Source organism: Lucilia cuprina, chromosome 3, assembly GCF_022045245.1.
Source record: "Lucilia cuprina isolate Lc7/37 chromosome 3, ASM2204524v1, whole genome shotgun sequence".
In the NCBI taxonomy this organism is placed as follows: Eukaryota; Metazoa; Arthropoda; class Insecta; order Diptera; family Calliphoridae; genus Lucilia; species Lucilia cuprina.
Window position 1 is genome coordinate 42,597,003 of NC_060951.1, and position 20,913 is coordinate 42,617,915.

Consider the following 20,913-nt stretch of genomic DNA (forward strand, 5'->3'; position numbering starts at 1 on the left):
TCTGTCTATCTATCTATCTATCTATCTATCTATCTATCTATCTATCTATCTATCTATCTATCTATCTATCTATCTATCTATCTATCTATCTATACTCATCTAATATAAATAAAAATTAAATATTTTTTTTCTTTTCAGCAAGATCTCTGATGCATTAAAAGTCTGAAACAAATGAAGTTGGAATCAAAGTACGTCATATAAAGAGAATCCTAATTTGTTAAACTATTCAACTATATAAATATTTAAAAGCTTAAAAATATGAAATGTAATTTTTATAAAATATAAATATAAGTATTAATAATAAAAGCATATATGCGTTAAATATATGAAATTTTATGTTTTATAATGTGTTATTTTTTGTGTTGGACTATAATCAATAAATCGTTAAAGGTTTTAAAATCAGGAAATATATTAAAATGTTTTATGTGTTATTTTTTGGATTGGACTATAATGAATAAATCGTTAAAAGCCTTAAAATCATGTATAAATTTTTATAAAGTTGCCTTATTTTAAACAATACTATAAATTTAGTTTCATAAGTGATTTTAACCAAATTAAAGCTTTGTAATAAAGATAAAAAATCAGAAATACTAAATCAGAAAATGTTTTTTATTTTAAGGAAATATATTAAAATTAATAAAATTTTCCGTAAGTAAATGTCTTATTTTGGTATAACATGTATGTAGAGTAATACTTTAAAAACCTGTGTCTTTAATTAAACGTGTATACATACATGTTATTCTAAACATTTTATATTACCCAAACATTCCAACAGTTATTAGCCTGTAAATATGCTACAATTTGTTGTAATTAGCTTAGCAACCTTAACAATAATGAAAAATGTTGTTCTATATAAATAAGCAAAAATACAAACAAATTCAAACTGATTTCTCTTTCTAAACCCCCTACACACTACCTTAAAATAACCTTGATGAAAATCTTATTTCACCACCTTGTTGGTAACTTAACTACAACACATGCAACATGAATTAGCCGGAACAAAAAGAATGAAATAAAAAAATGTAACCATCAAAGGTGATTAATAACTCTGCCAACAACTTTTAGCTAATAAGATTGATTTGAAATTTTTTCTTATTTTTCAACAAACGATATCTGTTTTTACTCTTTTAATAGTTTTTTTTTCTTTTTGCCAAGCATGCTTATAGGTGTTGTTTATTGCCAGGCCATCCATAGAGATGAGTTGAGAAACTTAAACATGTAATACACAGCACTCACTCTGGCTGCTAAGTAACTTGATTAATTACTTAATATTGATTTTTCCATTTCGTTTTTCCTCTTTTTCCAACCCTTAAACAACTTTGACTACCTTGTTATTTATCTCATACAAAATATATACTTTACTACATCAACATTTTCCTTATAAACTCTGTCTCTCGTAAGGAGGTTGAGTGTGTTAGTTGCCATGGCCTGGCTATGAAATATAAGCATATTTGTTATAAAAGACACACAAGCAGAAAAAAACTAAGGAAAAAAATCTAAAAAATACTGTTTTATAGCCAGACATTTATTAATTACATTGAGTCGCTTATCTAATTAGAAAAGCTGGGATAATAAGCACAAATTTATACCTTCTACTTTGGTGTTTAATTTTTTTTCGTTTTTGGATTTTCAAAGATATATTTTTTATATTGTTGTTATTGTTTTATTGCCTTAAGGTAGATAAATAACTAATGGTGAGTTGTTAAGTAAGGAACAAAATAGCAAAAACGGAGAAATAAGTATAGAAAAAACGGAAAATTTGTTGTTAAGTAATTTATCAAGGTTTGATATAATAAGGAAAACAAGTTAATATATAAGAATCTTTTTATGAAACTTTAAAATTCCATTTAACGTTTAAGGTTTAAAAAATTTGTTGTATATAAGTGAAAATGTCGTCTAAAAATTGTTATTTAATAGTGGAATTAATTGCTGACAAATAGTTAAAAATATCCGAAAATTTAAGCAGAAAGGTAATCATGTTTCTTTGTTATATGAATTTTTTGCTTGGTTTAGAACAACAAATTTCGAACTATAATTTAAAACGTTCTAAAATTAGGCAACTATCTATTATTACTAAATATCCCTAGAGTATGCAGTAGGTTTTTTAATATTAAAAATTATCTTTCAAAAGTGGAACGTTATGTTTTTCTGTAATTGAGAGCTAAATTACAAGACCTCAGTTGCTCAATATTGTTGAAATAATTTTATCTTCGGATGAATTATTTCGAATAAAATAGTAAAGACAATTATTTGAAAGCTATTTATATAGCTGCTTGTTTAAAATCAATCAAAAATAGTAATATAGAAACTTAGAACCTCCGTCGTTCCGTTCAAAATATTGAAACACTTTTGGGCCCAAAGGAGAGTCCTTTATATTTTGTGCATTTTACTATTTTCTCATAACTTTGTTTTTTTAACTTTGATATGGAATTCTTATTTAAAACTAACCTTGAAATTTAAGAACTTTTCTTTAAATTTATAGTTTTTTCTTAAGGACTCCAAATAACATTTTCAAATTTATTATAGTTATATAATAAAAAGAACACACAAATTTAAAACTTGTAGTCATCAGCAACTTTTGAGTAGAAATTCTTAACTACACCCATACAAACAGTCTAAAACTGACTCTACTATACAAGTTTACACAATTTATAAAAAAGTAATAGAATTTGTTGTTACCATTTAGGTATATTTGTATTTTTCTGAAGAATTGGAGTATGTTCTTTCTTTATATTTGTGTACATATGTATGTAAACGTATGTGTCGGAAGTTTGTATTTGACTTCCGTTAGCATTTTGTCAGTAAAAGTAAATTGGCACTTTGTACACAAGAAAAAAGCTACTTTCTATATAAAGCAATGACAAAAAGCTAATGATTGTCTGTTAAAGAATTTTGCAAAAGAAGGAGAAAAAAACACTTAATGTATGCATATGTTTTGGAGCATACACACTATTCATGTGATTTTTTCTTTTCTATGTTTAAAAGAATAAGGAACAAATTTGTTCATATAGGAAAACCTTATGTTGTTAACAAAACCCAGTTTTTTTTTAAGGCCGGAAAACATGTTTTTTGTTTAACGGAAACGGATGTATAGGTGGACGCACATATTGTATAAAATTTTATTAAACCATATTAAAGAGAAATCTATTATTTAAAAAAAATAGAGAAATATGTAGCATTGTTATTTTTGTTAAAAAGAAATTATAATTATTTTCTCATAACTTAAGCTTGATTATTTTTTATTATACATATTTGTTTATGTATAAGAATATATGTATGTTTGTGTGTGTGTTTTTTTTCTAGTTTTGTTTAAGTGTGCTGCTCATAACTTCCACTCAATTGATTTATATGAAATATTTACTCAAGTGTATACAAATAATAACAACAATAATAATCACAATTGTCACAATTACATTCAATACGCCAGTAGTATTTCTCATTTCCTGTTTCTATTATGATGACTTGTGTTTGAAAGAATGGCTGTGTGTTTGTAATGATGGCTAAAACATTTGTGTGTGAATGTGCGTGGTTTTTTTTTATTGTTTGAGGTTCTTGTTTGTTTCCTAGCAATTGTGACATTTTTATTTCTTTTGTTTGTTTTGTATTTAATGTTATGTGAATATTATTTTCCAAATCATTGTGTTTGTACATTTGTTTATAACACTTAAGGCAAAAAATACCTAAATATATATACAAGAATAAGCGATTTTGTTTTTTAATATTTCTTATAACAAGTATATTTTCTATACTTTAATACTGGTCCTACAAAAAAAAAAAAACTATTTTAGTTGCTTAATTTTAAGCCTCTGACTGACTGCATATTTACTTATTGTTGAAAAAAAGTAATAATAGAAATCTTCGTATAATAGGGGAAAAAATCATTATACAGTAAGTATTATTATTATTTTTTAGGGAGATGAAAAAAGAATAAATTACTTGCCTAAGGATAGTTTTTATTATGAATATTTGTTGAATTTTATTCAATGCACTAGATTTTTTTCTAACTATTACTGAGGCATTTTATTTTAATAACTTTTGTGTTATAATCTCAATAATTATACAGTATTTTTTTTTTAAGTTGCTAACATAATATTATTAACTACTTCTGGGGGGTAAGTATGCAAATTTTTTTAAAACCTATTTTTGGATGATAGGAAACATAGCATTGTTTTGCAAAATATAATTAAAATTCAAGGTTTTTTGAATAAAAATAAATTTTGTAATTATGCAATATAATTGCATAAAAGAATAAATTATAAAAGCATTAAGTTAAATTATGGTTAGGAATACATTTAAAAATGCATCAAAAGAAATATTTGAAATTTTTTGCAAGAAAAAAATTCTCAAAAAATCTTAAAAATTTTTAAATAATTTTTAAAAGTTTAAACTTTAGTTTATGAAATAAACATTGAAAAACCTTTCAAATTTACTTAACAAACAATTAAAATCAACCATATGGCGTTTATAAAAACATGACGTACAGACGGACAAATTGAAATTACTAAATCATCTTAATATGTTATAAAGATTCAGAATATATGTATTCTTTTGTTGGGCGTAATATTTTTCAACATTGCGTATAAAAATATAATATTTCTTACTTAAACATTTAAGTAAAATTTAAATTTTCGATTTAATTTAAATTTTTTTCAATTATAAAAACCTGTTCCTTTTAATTTCAAAATTATCCAAAAAAGGACAAAACTTAAGTGACACTTGAAAGCCATACGTTTTAACTAGTTAACCCCTAATGACCATCTCATTAAAATCAAAATTTTTGCAGCGTACAAAGTAACAAAGTGTACAAAAGAAAACGAGTTGACGAAAGAAAGAAAAGTAAAAATGTGAATATAACAACTTACCTTGATCAGCCACATTAATAACGCCATCCTGGGCAACCGCAATTGCTGAAATTGCCTGAAAACGTGCATTTGATGACAATAGTGTTTCAGCATTACTCAACGTGCCATCATCGTTCATTGTGCCAGCCGAACCCAAAGTAGAGCCTAAACCACCAGCTGTTGTTGTTTTAGCACCCAATAGAACGGTGGTTGTTGTCGTAGGTCCCGTAGACATAAGATTACCCGATACAATACCAGCTAATCCAGAGGGTGAGGATGGTGAACAAATACACCCACCAGCCATGTTGGCTGAGTTCGAAGCAGACGATGATGAGGACGACGCACTGTTGCCATTGAAACCGCCATTTCCGTTTCCGTTGAATCCATTACTACCCGATGGTGTTGTGGGAGTTGTGCCACCATTATTACGTGTAGGATTTGTTGTTGTAGAATAGGCACCAACACTACCACCACCAATTGAGCCATGGGATGAGCCAATGTTAGAATTTAAGCCGGATGTTGAAGCATTGAGGCCAGCACCATTTGTGCAGTCACATGTTAAGGCTCTGTTGTTGTAGTTTTAGTTGTTGGTTGTGAAATACAAGAGAAAAATAGTATTAGTACAATAAATTCGTACATTTATACATAGAAAAATATGTACATATATAGAAAAACGTAGACATTCAAACAACAAAATACTTAGTGTTAGTAGATAAGTTTAGATTAAAATAAATTGAATTTTAAATTGTAAATGTTATATATCCGTTATAACTAAAAACAACTAAACAAAAATACATAAAAAACTTTTCTATGTATTATAGTGAAAGATCCAAAAAAAAAAAACCAACTAAACGGAAATATCGTGGTGAAAAAATGTTTTTATATAAAAATTTATAAAATTGTTTTTGTTGAGTTAATGTTTGTTTTTTTTTATATAGAGAAATACTAAAACAATGATAACCTTTGTGGTTTTTATGTTAAAACAAAAAGTTTGTTTTGTTTAAAAAAAATGTTTTTAGAGATAATTTTTTTCCACAGTAACTTTTTTAAGGAAATCGTAGCATTTTAGACCACAAAACATTTGCACAAAGAATGTTGCAGAGTTTACAAAACTGTTTTTGTTTGCGTTTTTTTTTTTTTTTTTTTTGTATTTAACAACAATGTGCAACATCTCTGTAAAGCTGTGAAAAAGGTTGTTAATGACAACAAACCTAGAAAACTATACCAGGCAAACGAACTTAACACCATCATCATTTCACTGAATGAAAATAGAAAACAGTCAGCAATTTGTGTTTTTAAAGTACTTAAAATTCAGAGAGAAAAAATGAAAAGTTTTCGTAAGTAAAGAATGTTATAGTTGATATGATCATCATACTAAGAAGTACTAAACTAGTTTTTGAGCTTTTTATAATGATTTGTCTACAGCCAAGTCGTGAAGTATATGGAGTATATTATTGGCCAGTCTACATACTAGGCTATTGGACATTATATTTACTAGAGTTCGACTAGTTTAATAACTATAATATAGGCTATGGACTAATCTGTTTTTTAATAAATTGAATTTTTAAATTTATTAGTCTATTGGGTACTCTTTTGACTTCTCTATAAACTAGTCAATTGACTATTCTATGGACTTCTCTAATGACTCAGTATATTACCTAGTCTATGGACTAATCAATGTACTATTGACTAGTTTGTGAACTAGCCTAATGACTAATCTATGGACTAGTCAATAGATTATTTAATAGCCTACTTACTTATATGGACTAATCTATGGACTTATTTATAGACTTATCAATGGATTAGTGTATGTGCAAATTGCTATAGAGTCTTTTAATTAATAAAAAAGCATGCTACGTTATAGATAGCAAAACATTTTCATCATCAACTTCTCAATTGCGCCCCATTTACGTTATATTTATAAATAATTAAAATTCTGCTAAACTACCACTGATTTTCAACCCAATTTTTCCTACTGCTGACACATAAGCAGCATTGATTGGAAAGACTGAAAGAAGAAAGTATATGCCAGCCATCCAACCAGCCAGTCAACATGAAAAAGTGGAAAGAAAAATTAACAACTTGGCAAACAGCAAGCGACAGATTAAAAAACATCACTAGACTTTTTAGTCACATTTTGCTGTTGTTTCCCTAAAAAAAAAAGGAGCAAAACGACCACCACGTATACATTAAGCTCCAAATAACAAAAATCCAAAGAAATGAAAATGTCTGTAGATACAAAACAATATTTTTTTTTTATAAAAAAAAAAAAACAAACTACAAGAAATTAATGCAAAAACCAAGAATGAACAAAAAAAAATAGTCGTTTGTCTAGAGCACAAACAGACGGCAGTCGTTGTAGTTTGGTTGGCAAAAAGTAAAGATTTTTTTTCAGTCATATTTTGATACAAGCAAATGTCATGCTTACTACACCAAGAACAAAAACAGCAGCAGTACACAAAACTAGCATGACAATGTTGCCAACTGATAATACAGATGATACTTTTTTTTGTTATTTTGAATTTCAGTTTTTGAAAACAGCTTCGTTATGATGATGTTAGTAAGGTATATAAGGCTCATGAATACCTACACATACATATTTGTACATTTACTGCATGATACTACTCTTCTACAATGATGCATTCTAGTCAGTTATGCTTTGTTTGCATCTGCATTTGTATCCCTGTAATTTATATGATAGTGTTTCTATTTATGTGTATGTGTACAACAAAACTAGCTTGCTGATTTTTTTTCATCCTTTGCAAAATATGATGTTTTGCATGATTATGATGTTGCCTTTATTGTTGCTGTTGTCATGAGGCATATTTACCACGACGATGACGATGAATACAACAAAAATTGCCTGGTATATATTTCAACTGATGCTGCTTGCTGAACAAACAAAAAATGTTGCTGATAAAAACATTGTCATTTACGCGAATTTCAGTTTTTTTTTGGTCCTTTCGCTGATTTTTAGATTTTCTTTCCATTTTGGTGGTAAAGAAAAAATAAAAATTATGATATAAAGTGTTGTTAACTTTAAAAGGACATTGACGTTGAATTGCAACGAACATTTTTTTTGCAATCTTTAGTACTTTTTTTACATTTCCCTTTTGATTTTAGCAGTAATGTGTGACAGTTGGTGTAGTAAGTGGTTGATATACTAATTTAAGCTTAATTAGAAATTTTAATGAAATTTTTGCTTAAATGAATAATTAAAGGACTTTCTGCAGTAACTCGATAATAAGCAAATGAATGAAATTATTAAGGAGTATCAAACAAAATAATTAAAGTTGTTTAATTCACTTATTCTTAACGCTCAAAATAAATATATTGGACTTGAACTTTATCCAATATGTTTGACGGAGAGCTAAGTAAAATTATTGAATTATGGGATAAAATTCTTTATATAAGAGTTTTTTGCTTTAAGCTTTTGTTTAACAAAGCAACACAGTTTGACTTTTCTAAATATCTATAAAACTTAGACTTTAAAAAGACACATAATATGAATTATAATTTTTTAAAAACCGTTATAAATCTCATCATATTTCGCACTAAATTAATGGTTATTTAAATAAAAAAGTACCAAAAGGAAAAACCTGATAAAACGAAATGCTATAGCATTGACCCAATTAACAGATTTAAATTAAAATAAAATTTAAACACATAAATACATAAGAACAAGCTTAAAACAGCAAAAACTCTTTGAACAACAATATACTGTTTAACAAGTTTAAACAAAAATCATGTCCTTATTTAAAGAGTTTTTACTGTACACATATCTTTAGCAAACTCAACAAAAATGTATTTAATGCTTCAACAAACTCTGGTTTAATTGCATTTAGTTAATAAAAAAAATCTTAAAGCTTAATTTTTTATCAATAAACTTTTTTTGACTTACCCAGCATTTTCTTGTTTTCCTGCAAAGTATCTCATATTACCGGAAGTATCTACCACTCTTATGGAATTAACACGTCTCGAGTCACTGTCAGCTATATACAAGTCACCAAATGGTGAGAAAGCCATGGCCAACACTGTACCCAAAACATTGTCTGTCGTTTTATTGGCCTTATCCTGACCACTGTTGCTGCAGTGTAGTGGAGTACCAGCCACCACACGTATCTTCATGTCAGATGTTAAACGTAAGACCAAACGATCATCTATGAAATGTAAAGAACCATCGAGAGGACTTAAAGCTAAACCAGTTGGCCATTGCAATTGAGCCTGATTAGCCATCAAAGTGCCCGAGCAAGGGGCAGGACTCCAGTGATTATGATGTCCATGATGACCTATTAAGGTGTGAATAATACCCTTAGGATCGACAGCCCTAATATTGGTACCATCCGCTATGTACATGGTCCTATCAGCAGCTATAGCCAAACCTTTAGGATGTGAAAGTCTAGCCTGTAAAGCTGGACCACCATCTCCACAATTACCCTCATCACCGGGTATACAACGTTGTCCAGAACCCACCACTGGTTCACTGTTAATTGAAGGATCTTTAACTTTTTCCAATCTAAGTAAACGTAGTATCTGATGTCTTTCGGGATCTGAGATATACAAATGACCATCAGCCGGTGATACTGCCAAATAATATTGATAAGACACTTGTGTAGCCGACAATTGTAAGATGGTATAAACCTTGCCATCGGGGGTAATGCGTCGCACTAGATTAAAATCTCCTACATACAAACTACCATCGGGACCTGAAGCTAAAGCTATTGGGGTTAACAGCTTAGCATCCTTGGCAATACCATTACAATGATCTGGACAATTCAAAGGTCTCTGTAGACCAGTACCCATTACTACCTTTACGGTGCGAGGATACTCCTTCATATGTAAAGTACTACCGTCACCCTTTTGTAATATACCCTCATGGAAGTTGTAGTGATGATGGATATCCAAACCCCAACCACCAATATCGGAAATATCCACATCATAACCTTGTAGTTTGGCGGTTTGGGTAATCCATACTGGGGTATCACATGTCGAATGTTGATAACCCACAGAGATGCGTGCAATGGTGACTCCGTAAACTTTTTGTCTATAGACATTACGTTTGTTCCAGGCGAAAGTGTGTATAAGATTGGGATCAGCTTCATAGGTTTTCACATGTAGAGAACCTTCGATTTCAACACCCACATGTACGTGTGTTAAAGTTTTGGGTATTTTCTCTGATGTCAAACGCATGCGCACAATGCTGAGATAACCAGAAGCTTGCGAAGATTGATAGGTCAGATGAAGATCGGAACCGGGGATTTGGATAGATTCTTGAACGATCTGTAAAAGTGAAAAGTTGTATTTATGAAATTAATTGTCATTTATGAAAGCTTTTTCCGTTAAATATAGTTTGTCGGTTAACAACGGTTATCTATGTCTTAAAGAATTTTTGTGGATAAAAATTAAAAAATAAGAATAATTCAAGTGCAATCTTTTTGGATAAATAAGAGTTTTGCAATGGAAATGTAATTTTTGAATTTTTCTTAATTTAGTTTTTTCAATATAAACGTTTTTTTAACAAAAAAGAACTTTTTCGATAAAAATAGGTTTTAGAATTAAAATTTTGCAATGAGCTGGAAAACCTTTTCTTCCTAATACTTGCTGATTTAAAAAATAGCTGGAATTAAAATGAATGAATGTAAAACTTATTTATATTTTACCTGAGACTTTGTAATTTATGTTAATTATTATTTCTAACATTTGTTCATGAATAACACCCGAAGAAAACAATTTTTGTAATTATGAAAATGTGTTACAACTTTTATCACGGCTACTTACTAATAACTGTGTTTAAATCCATAAATCTTAGAAAACTATATTTTACAATCTTTTCATTTATTGTCCCCTTAAAGAACTTTTAACACTTAAACTCTACTTTAAATTATTAAAAAAAGAAAAATAAACCGTAACAAAACATCTTTTCTTTTGTAAACATTTTACTGTGTAGGTCAATAGTTCCCTAGACTATAATTTTAATTTAATGAAAGTAAAACTATATAGTATTAAAAATCTCTTACAACCAGCTACTAAAGCTTATGAAATGACAAAATAAAATGAAAAAAAAGAAGAAAGAAATGAACACATTTTAAAGTGAGCCATAAGGTAAATAGTAATTTAATTAAAACGTTCACAAAGTTGCAGATGGTGTCAGTTAAAGGTAATATGCCATACAGTAGCAAAAATTTTTAAGGCACTAGCGCAATACAATAGAACCCTGCATGAGTTACAACTTTAGCATAAATAATGCAAAAATATATAATAGCAACAAGACAAAAACCTAACTACAAAATGAAAATATTAAAAAAAAAGAAAAAAAGTAAAGCTTAACACAAAAAGTCGTAACAGCAGCACAACACGAAGGAAATACTATAAAAAGAAACGCGGCACCGACCGGCCATTTTAAGGTTTGAAAAAGATATTAAAGCTGGAGTACGACATGAAAGAGCAGGTTGTGTTTAAACCTGAACAAGAGTATTAAAATCTTATGTATAGAAATATATGTATAGTATAGTTTTAGGAACTGTATATTAACCTACAAAATAAAAAAAATGTTCTATATACTATTTGTTAAAGGCCAACGTGAAGATTTATTAAAAGGACCCTAAGGTACTACTAATAAAATAGTATATACTTAAAGCTACTGACTTGTATTCCTCATTAAGGAGGCAAGGAAAAAGGTAAGTAGTAAAGAAAAAACGTGACCAAAATAAAGGTTAGAGTAAAGTAAAAATTCCTTTTTGCTTTCTACACCATATTAAATTTTTTTGTTAATTAGCTTTTTTTTCATTCCTAAGGTAATATTAAATATGTATTTTATTTTCAAAAATAGCAGCATTAATCATACGCACCTGTGTCTCGGCAAATATAACACGTTTACCCGACATTGCTCCTATGCCATTTGGCATCCATGTGCTAATTAATTGTGGTTTTAATTCTTCATGATCATGTTCCATACAGATTTTATGAGCATCACTGATAGGCTCATCGTTGAAGTGATACAAAATCGAATTGAGGAAGGTTAAGGCGGGATTTAAAGGTGCCACTCTGTGGTAGATAATAAAAATTAAAAGAAAATGGAATGTAATTTTAATGTGTTTAAAATTATGATAAATGGGTTTGTATATAAAAAAGAGATTTTTTTTTTTTACTTTATATTTCTGCTGGCACTTTCATCATCATCGCTTAACTGCATTTGCACGGGTGGCAAGACCACAATACGATTCCAGGGCACAAATACGGTACGTGTTAAGGGACGGAACGGTGAACGTTGAAATTGTAATGTCACAGCACCACCACCGTTAACTAGGACATCAAACCTAAGAAATAAATGAAATAAAAATATTATTAGAGATGAAGAAAATTATTTCAAAATATAATTCTTAAGAATGTAACGATATCATTATAATTACAGTTTTATTTTATTTCAGCAATAAAAGACCAGAAACTGAAGTAAAATTATGACTTTAAAATCAAATATTTTACTCTAATTTTAAATACAGATATTTGAGCTGAATATTTGAAAATTGATATCTTTTAGTTTGATTTTTATTCTTAATTGTAAAGTTTGTTGTCTACATATAAAAATATGCATATTTTTAACGGTCAAATTAAGGTTACTAAAATGTCCTTGCACATAGTAATACAAAATAAAAGAAATTCATATCCTTTTTCATTTCTTGTATAAACCACCAAATAAAACAAATAATCTTGTAAAATAAAATATATATAATATTTCCACAGTTTTTATTTTATTTTAATAAAATTTTACGGAAATAATATAAATAAAATTGGTTTTTATTTATATATTTGTTTGTGGTATATAAAGAAACCCTTAAAAAGGAAAAACCCAAAAAAAGAAAGAATAGAATAGGGAAGACAAATTCAGCTTAAACGAATTTGAAATACCTGTTTATATTTTGATTTTAGTTAAAATTTTCATTACTGCCTAGAAGTATGCAATATTCATGAAAATTTTTAAAATATGAAAAAGAAAACTATTTTCAAATGAATTCTGTATACTAATTGATTATAATCCTACTGAATTTCAGTTTGAGAAAAATATCTAGATCTGTGAATTTAACATTACTATAATGATCTGTAGTATGTAATCACTACAGTCACATACAAAACAATAAACTTATATATACCATCATTCATCACTACTTGAGTTGGAGGATGCAAAAAAAAAGAAAATGAATAAAAAAGGACAAGAAACAGGAGATAGTATGTTAAAAAACTCATCAAAACACATGTTATTGTATTTGCCATGAAGAAAATATGTGATATATCCTTGTAATATTGTGGCTTACAAATACATTTATATTGTATTGTAATACACTACAACACACTAATACTTGTCTACATATTATTATACTTATATATTAAGGATATTGTTTATACATACATATACATTTGTATGTTTGTTTATAATTTAGTTATCTATTGTATGAAAGTTGCTTATTTTTTCTGAAATTTATATTGTCCTTCAATTTAGAGGTTATTGTATATGGCTTTCTTTTTTTTCTTCATATGCTTTCATAAGCACACTAGAGATTTCTTTTGGGTTTCATTTCATTTTCTTTTATGTAATTTTTTTTGGGTATTAAAAGAAAAATTGCTTTAATTTATATTAAGTACCAGAAAAATATATAAATAAAACTAAAGGAAATATATAAGGGAAACTACAAAAGAACAGACACATCAATAAGAAAATAAAGGCAATGAGGCGTTAACGATTATAAAACGATTTCATGTTAAAGTAATTTATTTTAAATAAAATTTATAAAAAACTAATTTAAAACAAATTTTAAGAAAAAAAAAAACCTTTATTAATTTAAAAGATAAATTATACAATTCTCAAAAAAGTATGCCTCAAATTATTGTCTTATATACATATGTATATGCAAAACACATCTAGACGTATGATTAATATTTAGTACATATTTATTTTATAATTTAAGTAATTTTCATTAAAATTTCTGTTAATATTTTAAAATATTTCATTTAATACAATTGCTATTTAATAAAATATTTCTTTCGTCATTTAACAAAAAAACAAGAAAAAAATAATGATGGTTTGTTTCTCTTTTTATTTTCTGATGTGTCAATTTAAAATATTTCTCATTGTTACAATATTTTCTGTATGTATTTTGTAAATGTTAAGAGTAATTGTGGTAAAAATACATTTATATGTATTTTGTTGTTGGTTTGATGCGTTTCTGTTCTTTTTTTTATAAATTAATTTGACATTTTTTCTCTTGTCCAGCTGTAATTGCATACAATTTTTACTGTTGTCATTTGGTTTTTTATCTGTTTTACCAAATCAATGTAAAAATCATGTAAAATAAAAAGAGAACATACAAAACTATACATATATGTTTAATGAATTTCATATGATGCAAAATATTTTTTTTGTAACAAATTAAAATGTTACAATTTTATGAAGATAGGAAAGAATAAGTAGTTTAAACTCGTTATTGCATGAGGAATGTTTTGAATAAATTTCAAAAAATAGAAATACTTGGTTCTAGAGAATATGTATATATTTAGTTCTTACGTTAGAATTTCATCAAATTTATTAGCAGAGAAACTAAATAATTTTTTATCGAGAATATTCCGATCTAAATATGATAAGGAATTAAAAAAAAAAAACTAAAGCATACTTTTAAGGGAGTCTTACTTTTACGCTGAAACTCGAAATATTTTGAAAGAAATGTAGAAATTCTCATTAATTCATAGTTTAAAATTTTACCACTTATAATCCAAATATAATATTCTGAGTGTTTTAATTGTTTAAAAAATAATTTATATGTAAACTATAGCACACTTTAAGGCAGTTTTAAGTTTGGAAATGTCAATAGAAATATTTTCAAGAAATATAAATGGAATGTATAACACCTTGCTTTAATGTTGTATGAAAAGCTGATTATTAATCAAAGATTTATTAAAATTTCTTTAAAAATTCATAGAAATTATTACTAAAAAAAAGTCAAACATTTTAAAATACAATTTTAAGTCGCGAATATACCTAGAATAAGATTTCTGAAAAACCAGTAGCATATTTGAAGAATAATACTTAAAGTTACTTATGTTTATAGTATCTCTTATCTACTTTTCTTTCTCAATTATTTTTAGGTGCATTTCCCTTCATATGTTTCACATTTATTACTTAAACATTTTTAAATTGTTTTTAATTTTTTCATTAAATTTTTCATTATTTTGTTCTCCCTTTTTTTTGCGAGTTTTCAACAGAAACAAAATATATTTGCTACTAGTGTTCGCTGTTATTATTTTTATATCCACGATGAGCCATAATTCTTCATTAGCCTAGTGCCTTAAATCCATGCAACCAATCCCATACTGTTTTCTCTACACAAACACGCATACATATGTTGCACATACATACATGTATGCAAGGAAAGCAATGTTTATATGTATATTATAAATATATTTTGTTGCTGATGCAGAGGGTTTGGTAGGATGGCTGGTTGGTTGGTTGGTTAGTTGCTTTAATGGTGGGTAGAGTAGTAGCTTGATTATTATACATGTTAACATTGCAGTATATTTGCGTGTTGTCTGTTGCTCTATATATTCATACATATACAACAGAAAATGTATCCAACATGTAATTGCATGCAGTATGAGTTTATCTATATGCATGTAGGAGTATATTGCTTTTTGTAACAATATACAACTACTTATACAAATTTTTGCTCAAAATACTTGTATATTAAAGCTTTGTTTTGTAGGAAATTTTTGTATATACATATATACATTTCCTCTACTGATATGTATATATTTACAAAATTTATAATAATTTTATACTCCACCAACAGCAACCAGCAGAAAAAACAACTAGCAACAAAATAATATGCATATAAAACATAATGAAAAAAAAAATCACAAATAAAGAACAAAAAACTGACAAAAATATGTATATTCGAAACAATATGGCAATTTCCTTTTATTACCTTATACTCTTATATGGATTTGAATATATCTGCATATAAATGTTAACACATAAGTGCGTATGGATATATGTTTCCTTGTGAATTAATACTAAAGTCATAAACTTTTACATTTTAAGCTTGATTAAAGCTTTAACACAATAGCACAGTTTTTATACATGCATGTGTAAACATCGCTAACAGAAAACATAATTTCATATGAGAACTGCTTTATAATACCCTGATGTTCGAATGGCTGTTATAAACTTAAACAAGTTAAAAAAAAAACTTTAAATTGAATACTCTCTAGACTACTTAGGGCCACTTAAGTGATGAAAGACTTTTTATTAGGTTTCTGGCTTACGTTAGTGAGACATTTTTATTCCTTTTTAAACTATAAAGAGTAACAGAGTAAATTTTTAAGAAAAGAGGATACATTGATTATTTTATAAACAGCTGGGCTTATGTTTAAGCTTTATACAAATACACACACAATGTCCAAATGTATAATAAAATCGTATAATTATATTGCCTTGCAGTAGCTTAAATATGTTCTATATAAAAAATTACCAAAATAAACAGATTCGTATATGTATTGTAATGAGAACAATAAAACCGCTAAAAACAATGTTGTGAACTGATTTTAAGTATATTTAAAGTTTTTATTAAAGAAATCATTTAATAATCTAAATTGGGAAATTATTTTTAATAAAATGAATGTGATTATGGAAATTACAATTATTATAAAATGTTAAATTTTATAAAATAATTAAAGTTTAATAAATCATAATAATTTTAGAGTTTTTTTCTAAAGAAATCTTATATTTCAATAGCAAACAGTTTCAGTCCAGGAGTTAGAACGAGCTCCAACAGATCCAGTTTCTAGAATTTCACAATTTATTTGAAAATATAGACGGACTGATATAGTATTGCACTAATGTTTCTTTTGCATTCAAAGCTTTCAGATTATTTTAAAAATCTAAGTCAACTTGTTTGAATCATATGACATTTTAACTGATTTTTGTATAAAGAGATGGATGGATAGTGATTTTTTTATTGATGGATAAATTTTGTTCATTTTATTTAAAAGCAAGAAGGACAAACGTAAATACAATAAATAGAATTTTTTTGGGAGAAATACCTTATAAGAGGGTAGAGTAAATTATAGACCGTTTCTCATAAAATTCTGTAGAGGTTTTTGAAAGAAACTTACTTATTTTGAATTACGGCGCTACACTCGTTTTTTTTTCAAATCAGTAATGAGCATTAAAGTTTTGTTTTGTAATAATAATTTCAGGTTCTTTCCGTTTGGACTCTATAGTGCATTGAACAGACAAACAGATGGACAGACAGACGGACGGATGCACATGGCTAGATCGTCTTAAAGAATATATATACCTTTGTAGATCTAATATTTCGTTATGTTAAAAATGGAATAACAAAATTTATTTTTGGTGAGTATAAAAATTAAAATAAATTTTCTCAAGATCATAATGTTGTTGTAATCATGAAATAAAATTTTTCTCTTCCTTATCTACCTTTTGAAGACAAAAGAATCCTACCATTTATCTAAAATGTTTTCCATAGAATTTCTATTCTTATATCACATCAACTTTCTTTTGCCATTAATTATAATCTCTTTAAGTTTCTTAAAATAGCTTGTTCCTCTAAATAATTTCTTTTATCTTCTTTTGTACATTTTCTGATGTTTATATTAAAAAAATATATATTTTATAATTAAATAGCTTAAAGCATTTAAATTAATTCTACACATAGCGATATTTCATCATTTATAAAATTCTTATGTCTTGTATATTCAAATACATTTTTCTTTAATTCTTTTATTATTTCCTTTTCTATAAACATGTATTGTTTCTTTTTCACCATAATTTTAATGAAATAATCTTTACGTGGGGTTTTATTTAAGAAAAAATAAAATGAAATTATTATAATGGTTTTGTTGCGGTTTTTAGCGTCTTGTTGTTTTTGAAATTATTATTTCCTGTTGGTTATGATTGCAACACAACACTATGCTCAAGAACACAGGCATATGTGTAGAAAAAATTGATGGTAAAGAAATTCAATAAAGTGGATATAAAAAGAAGAAAGTCTTATAAATAAAATGTTTTTTGAAAGAAAAACTCAAATTAGCAAAGAAAATAGAGGTTTTAATGATTATTTATAACATTTTATGCCTAAAAGTCGTCTATAGTAATTTGTACTTAAGATGTTTAAATTGTTATAAGAACTCAAGTATAATAATTTCCTAAGAGTTTTAAGATAATTTTCAGTGAAAACTTATTAATGCTTTTAATAAAAATAGTTTGAGCAGCTTGTTTGAAAAAATAAAGCCTAAAAATATACTATATTAAAGTAATTTTAACTTAAGACTTTTATTTAAATATAAGGAAAGTATTTTTTGAAAGATTTGAGTAAAGTTTTGTTTAATCTTTTATTAGAAATATTTTTGCACATATTTTATACAGTTTGTCCCTAAAAGTAGACTATATTAAAGCAATTTTGCGATTTTTTACTATGTGAAGTTCTATATAGAAAAGGAATATTTTTTATGTTACTTCATTAGTTTCTTTTCCTATTAGCTGAAACTAGGATTTAGTATTTTTTATTTTGCTTTCATAATATATTGGTTTTCAATTGAAAAAAAAAACTTTTGTTTTTTCTCTGCACATTATTGAATGTTAAAATTAAGTTGTAGCAATAAACTAATATGAGTTTATAATATATAAACTTATTAATTTGTTAATTGAAAACTATAACACATTAAAATAATTGAGTTTGTTATAATGATCTATTGAAAACGAAAACTAATAATTAAAATTATAGGCAATTCTGTTCTCAGCCCTTTTTTTTCTAAATATTACTTTTCTTATACAATACAATAAATTTTACTTACCACCCTCCTTGCCGTGTCAAAGTAAATCCAAATCTTGAATCTCTATCCACAGATACTCGTATGCCAACAATACCCAAACCTTGAGGAGTTATCACTTGACCACGCATTACCGATACACGGCTAAAGAATTTTTTGTTTTTGAGGAAGGGGGAAAGATTTAAAAAAAATGTATGTTAATTTTATTTTATTAAAAAAGATCTAATTATTATTTATAAATATAATGAAAATGATGCAATTTAAAAAGTTTTGTTTTGTATATAATGATTTATTTAAATATGAATGCTTTTGTTGTTTTCGCTAATTTGTTTTTTGTTATATATAAAAATATATATTATTTAAAATTTAGAAAAAAGAAACTCTAATGAATGCAGCTAATATTGTTTGTTTTTGAAAAAAAGTAATATTTATATAAACATATAATTAAAATTTTATTTATTTAAAAATTTGATTGGTGTTTTTTATATACAGAAAAAAAATTTAGGTGGTGGTTTTTAAAGAAACTTGATAAATAGTTAATTTTTTTTCTATGAATATAATTTAAAGTTTGTTTTTTGCAAATGTGTTTAAATATAAAGAAATTGTTTAAAGGAAAATGTTATATATTGCATATTGATTGTTTTTATAATATTAAATAACCTTGATAAGGGACAGAAGGAAAACTAAGATCTTGCTTTTAAGAAAATCTTTACAATTCCAAAGTTGATAACCTGCATAGATTAAATCTAAACCAAATAAAGTTATCTTGAACTGAGAAGAGAGCCTAGTAGCAGGCTCATGTTATAACGCTTAAAATTAGACAATATTTGTTTAGTCGTTGCAAAGGATAAAGTCATAAGACTCAAAAGAAGAAATATTTGCATTTTCAATAACATTTTAAAGAAAAAAACAATAACTGCGGAAATACAACTAAATTGTAATGCTAAAAAACTATTGCCTACTTCTAGGAAAATTAATTACGTATTTGAAAACATCATTCATTAACTTCTAAAATATGTTTTTTTTTTTAAATAAATGTGTTCATTGAAAACAATGTCCAGTTATTAAAAGGTTAAACAAAAAGTGTTGCTTACTTTTAGGGATTTTTTTAAAATTCAATTACATTTTTAACATAAAAATATAAATGTTCCTTTAACAATTTCTTTATTATTTGCAAATAATTAACTAAAAACATGCAAAACTGTTATATTTTATATAGAATATGAAAATATAAACTCTTTTTTACCCTAAGGGTTTAAAAATTCTATAAAAATATTTAAAAACTAGAAATAGTTGTAAAATAATAATAAACTAGTTTTGTTTATAAAAAAATAATGTAATACTGTTTTATGTAACACAAATTTTAAAATAAACTCTTGAGAATTTTTCTTAAGTTTTATAAAAATTGTATTTATTCAATTAAATGCTTTTTTGTGTTACATAAACCTTTTTATTACATATTTTTAATTCAAAACCTATGAAAATCAAAATTAAATGTGACATTTTTACAAAATTATTAAATATAAAAATTTTTGGTAGTTTAAATTATAAAAAAAATTTTGATTGTTTACAAAAATTTCAATTTATATCTTTGGTTTAGTTTACAACAATTTTAGCTTTAATTTTAAAAGACACCTTAAAAAAAGTTTATTAATGAAAAACATTTTACAAAACTAAAACAGTTTTGTATATAGCTGTTACCCTACTTTAAGCACGTTCCATTGGCGGGTCATAAAAGTTTGAGCACGTAAAAAATTATTTTTTTTTGTTCAAAAAAAAAAAAAAAAAATAATGTAGTTAATAAAATAAAGAAAAAATACAAACATGTACATGGAATTACACTTAAAAAACTAGAGAAAACTAACTGAAAAAAAGAAACTTAAGCAAAAACCCATAAAATTTGTTGGCTTAATTTAATGGTTAGTACAACACTACTGACAACAACCCCTTTTCGAAAATATACACACATATTTCAAAGGACACTAGTTAAATAGTTTGTAAAAATAAATTTGCTTATAGAAATGGTTATAGGAAAAATATTTTATAATTTATCATAATTTATTTAACAATTTATAGGCAATTTTTGTTAACGCCTTAAGGGGCTCAACAGCAAGTGGCATACAATCGTTGTAAATTCTTATTATAAATGTATATAAAGTTATGGCTTTCAGGACAATTACATTTAACGCCATTTTAGTGTGTTTTTTTATAAATTTTTATATTTCTCCTATATAAG

The 20,913-nt window shown here is 26.5% G+C and overlaps 1 protein-coding gene across 4 annotated transcripts in view; it reads right to left on the reverse strand.

Moving 5' to 3' along the window:
* Positions 1 to 20,913, reverse strand: part of LOC111676789 (teneurin-a) — a 311,200-nt gene that overhangs the window by 10,389 nt on the left and 279,898 nt on the right. For all 4 annotated transcript variants that reach the window (XM_046947538.1, XM_046947537.1, XM_046947536.1 and 1 more), the window contains 5 exons: positions 18,702 to 18,821; positions 11,990 to 12,157; positions 11,690 to 11,885; positions 8,743 to 10,121; positions 4,863 to 5,407 (listed from right to left, as the gene is read on the reverse strand). In XM_046947538.1, the coding sequence (XP_046803494.1) occupies positions 4,863 to 5,407; positions 8,743 to 10,121; positions 11,690 to 11,885; positions 11,990 to 12,157; positions 18,702 to 18,821 (2,408 nt within the window). The remainder of the gene's footprint in view (positions 1 to 4,862; positions 5,408 to 8,742; positions 10,122 to 11,689; positions 11,886 to 11,989; positions 12,158 to 18,701; positions 18,822 to 20,913) is intronic.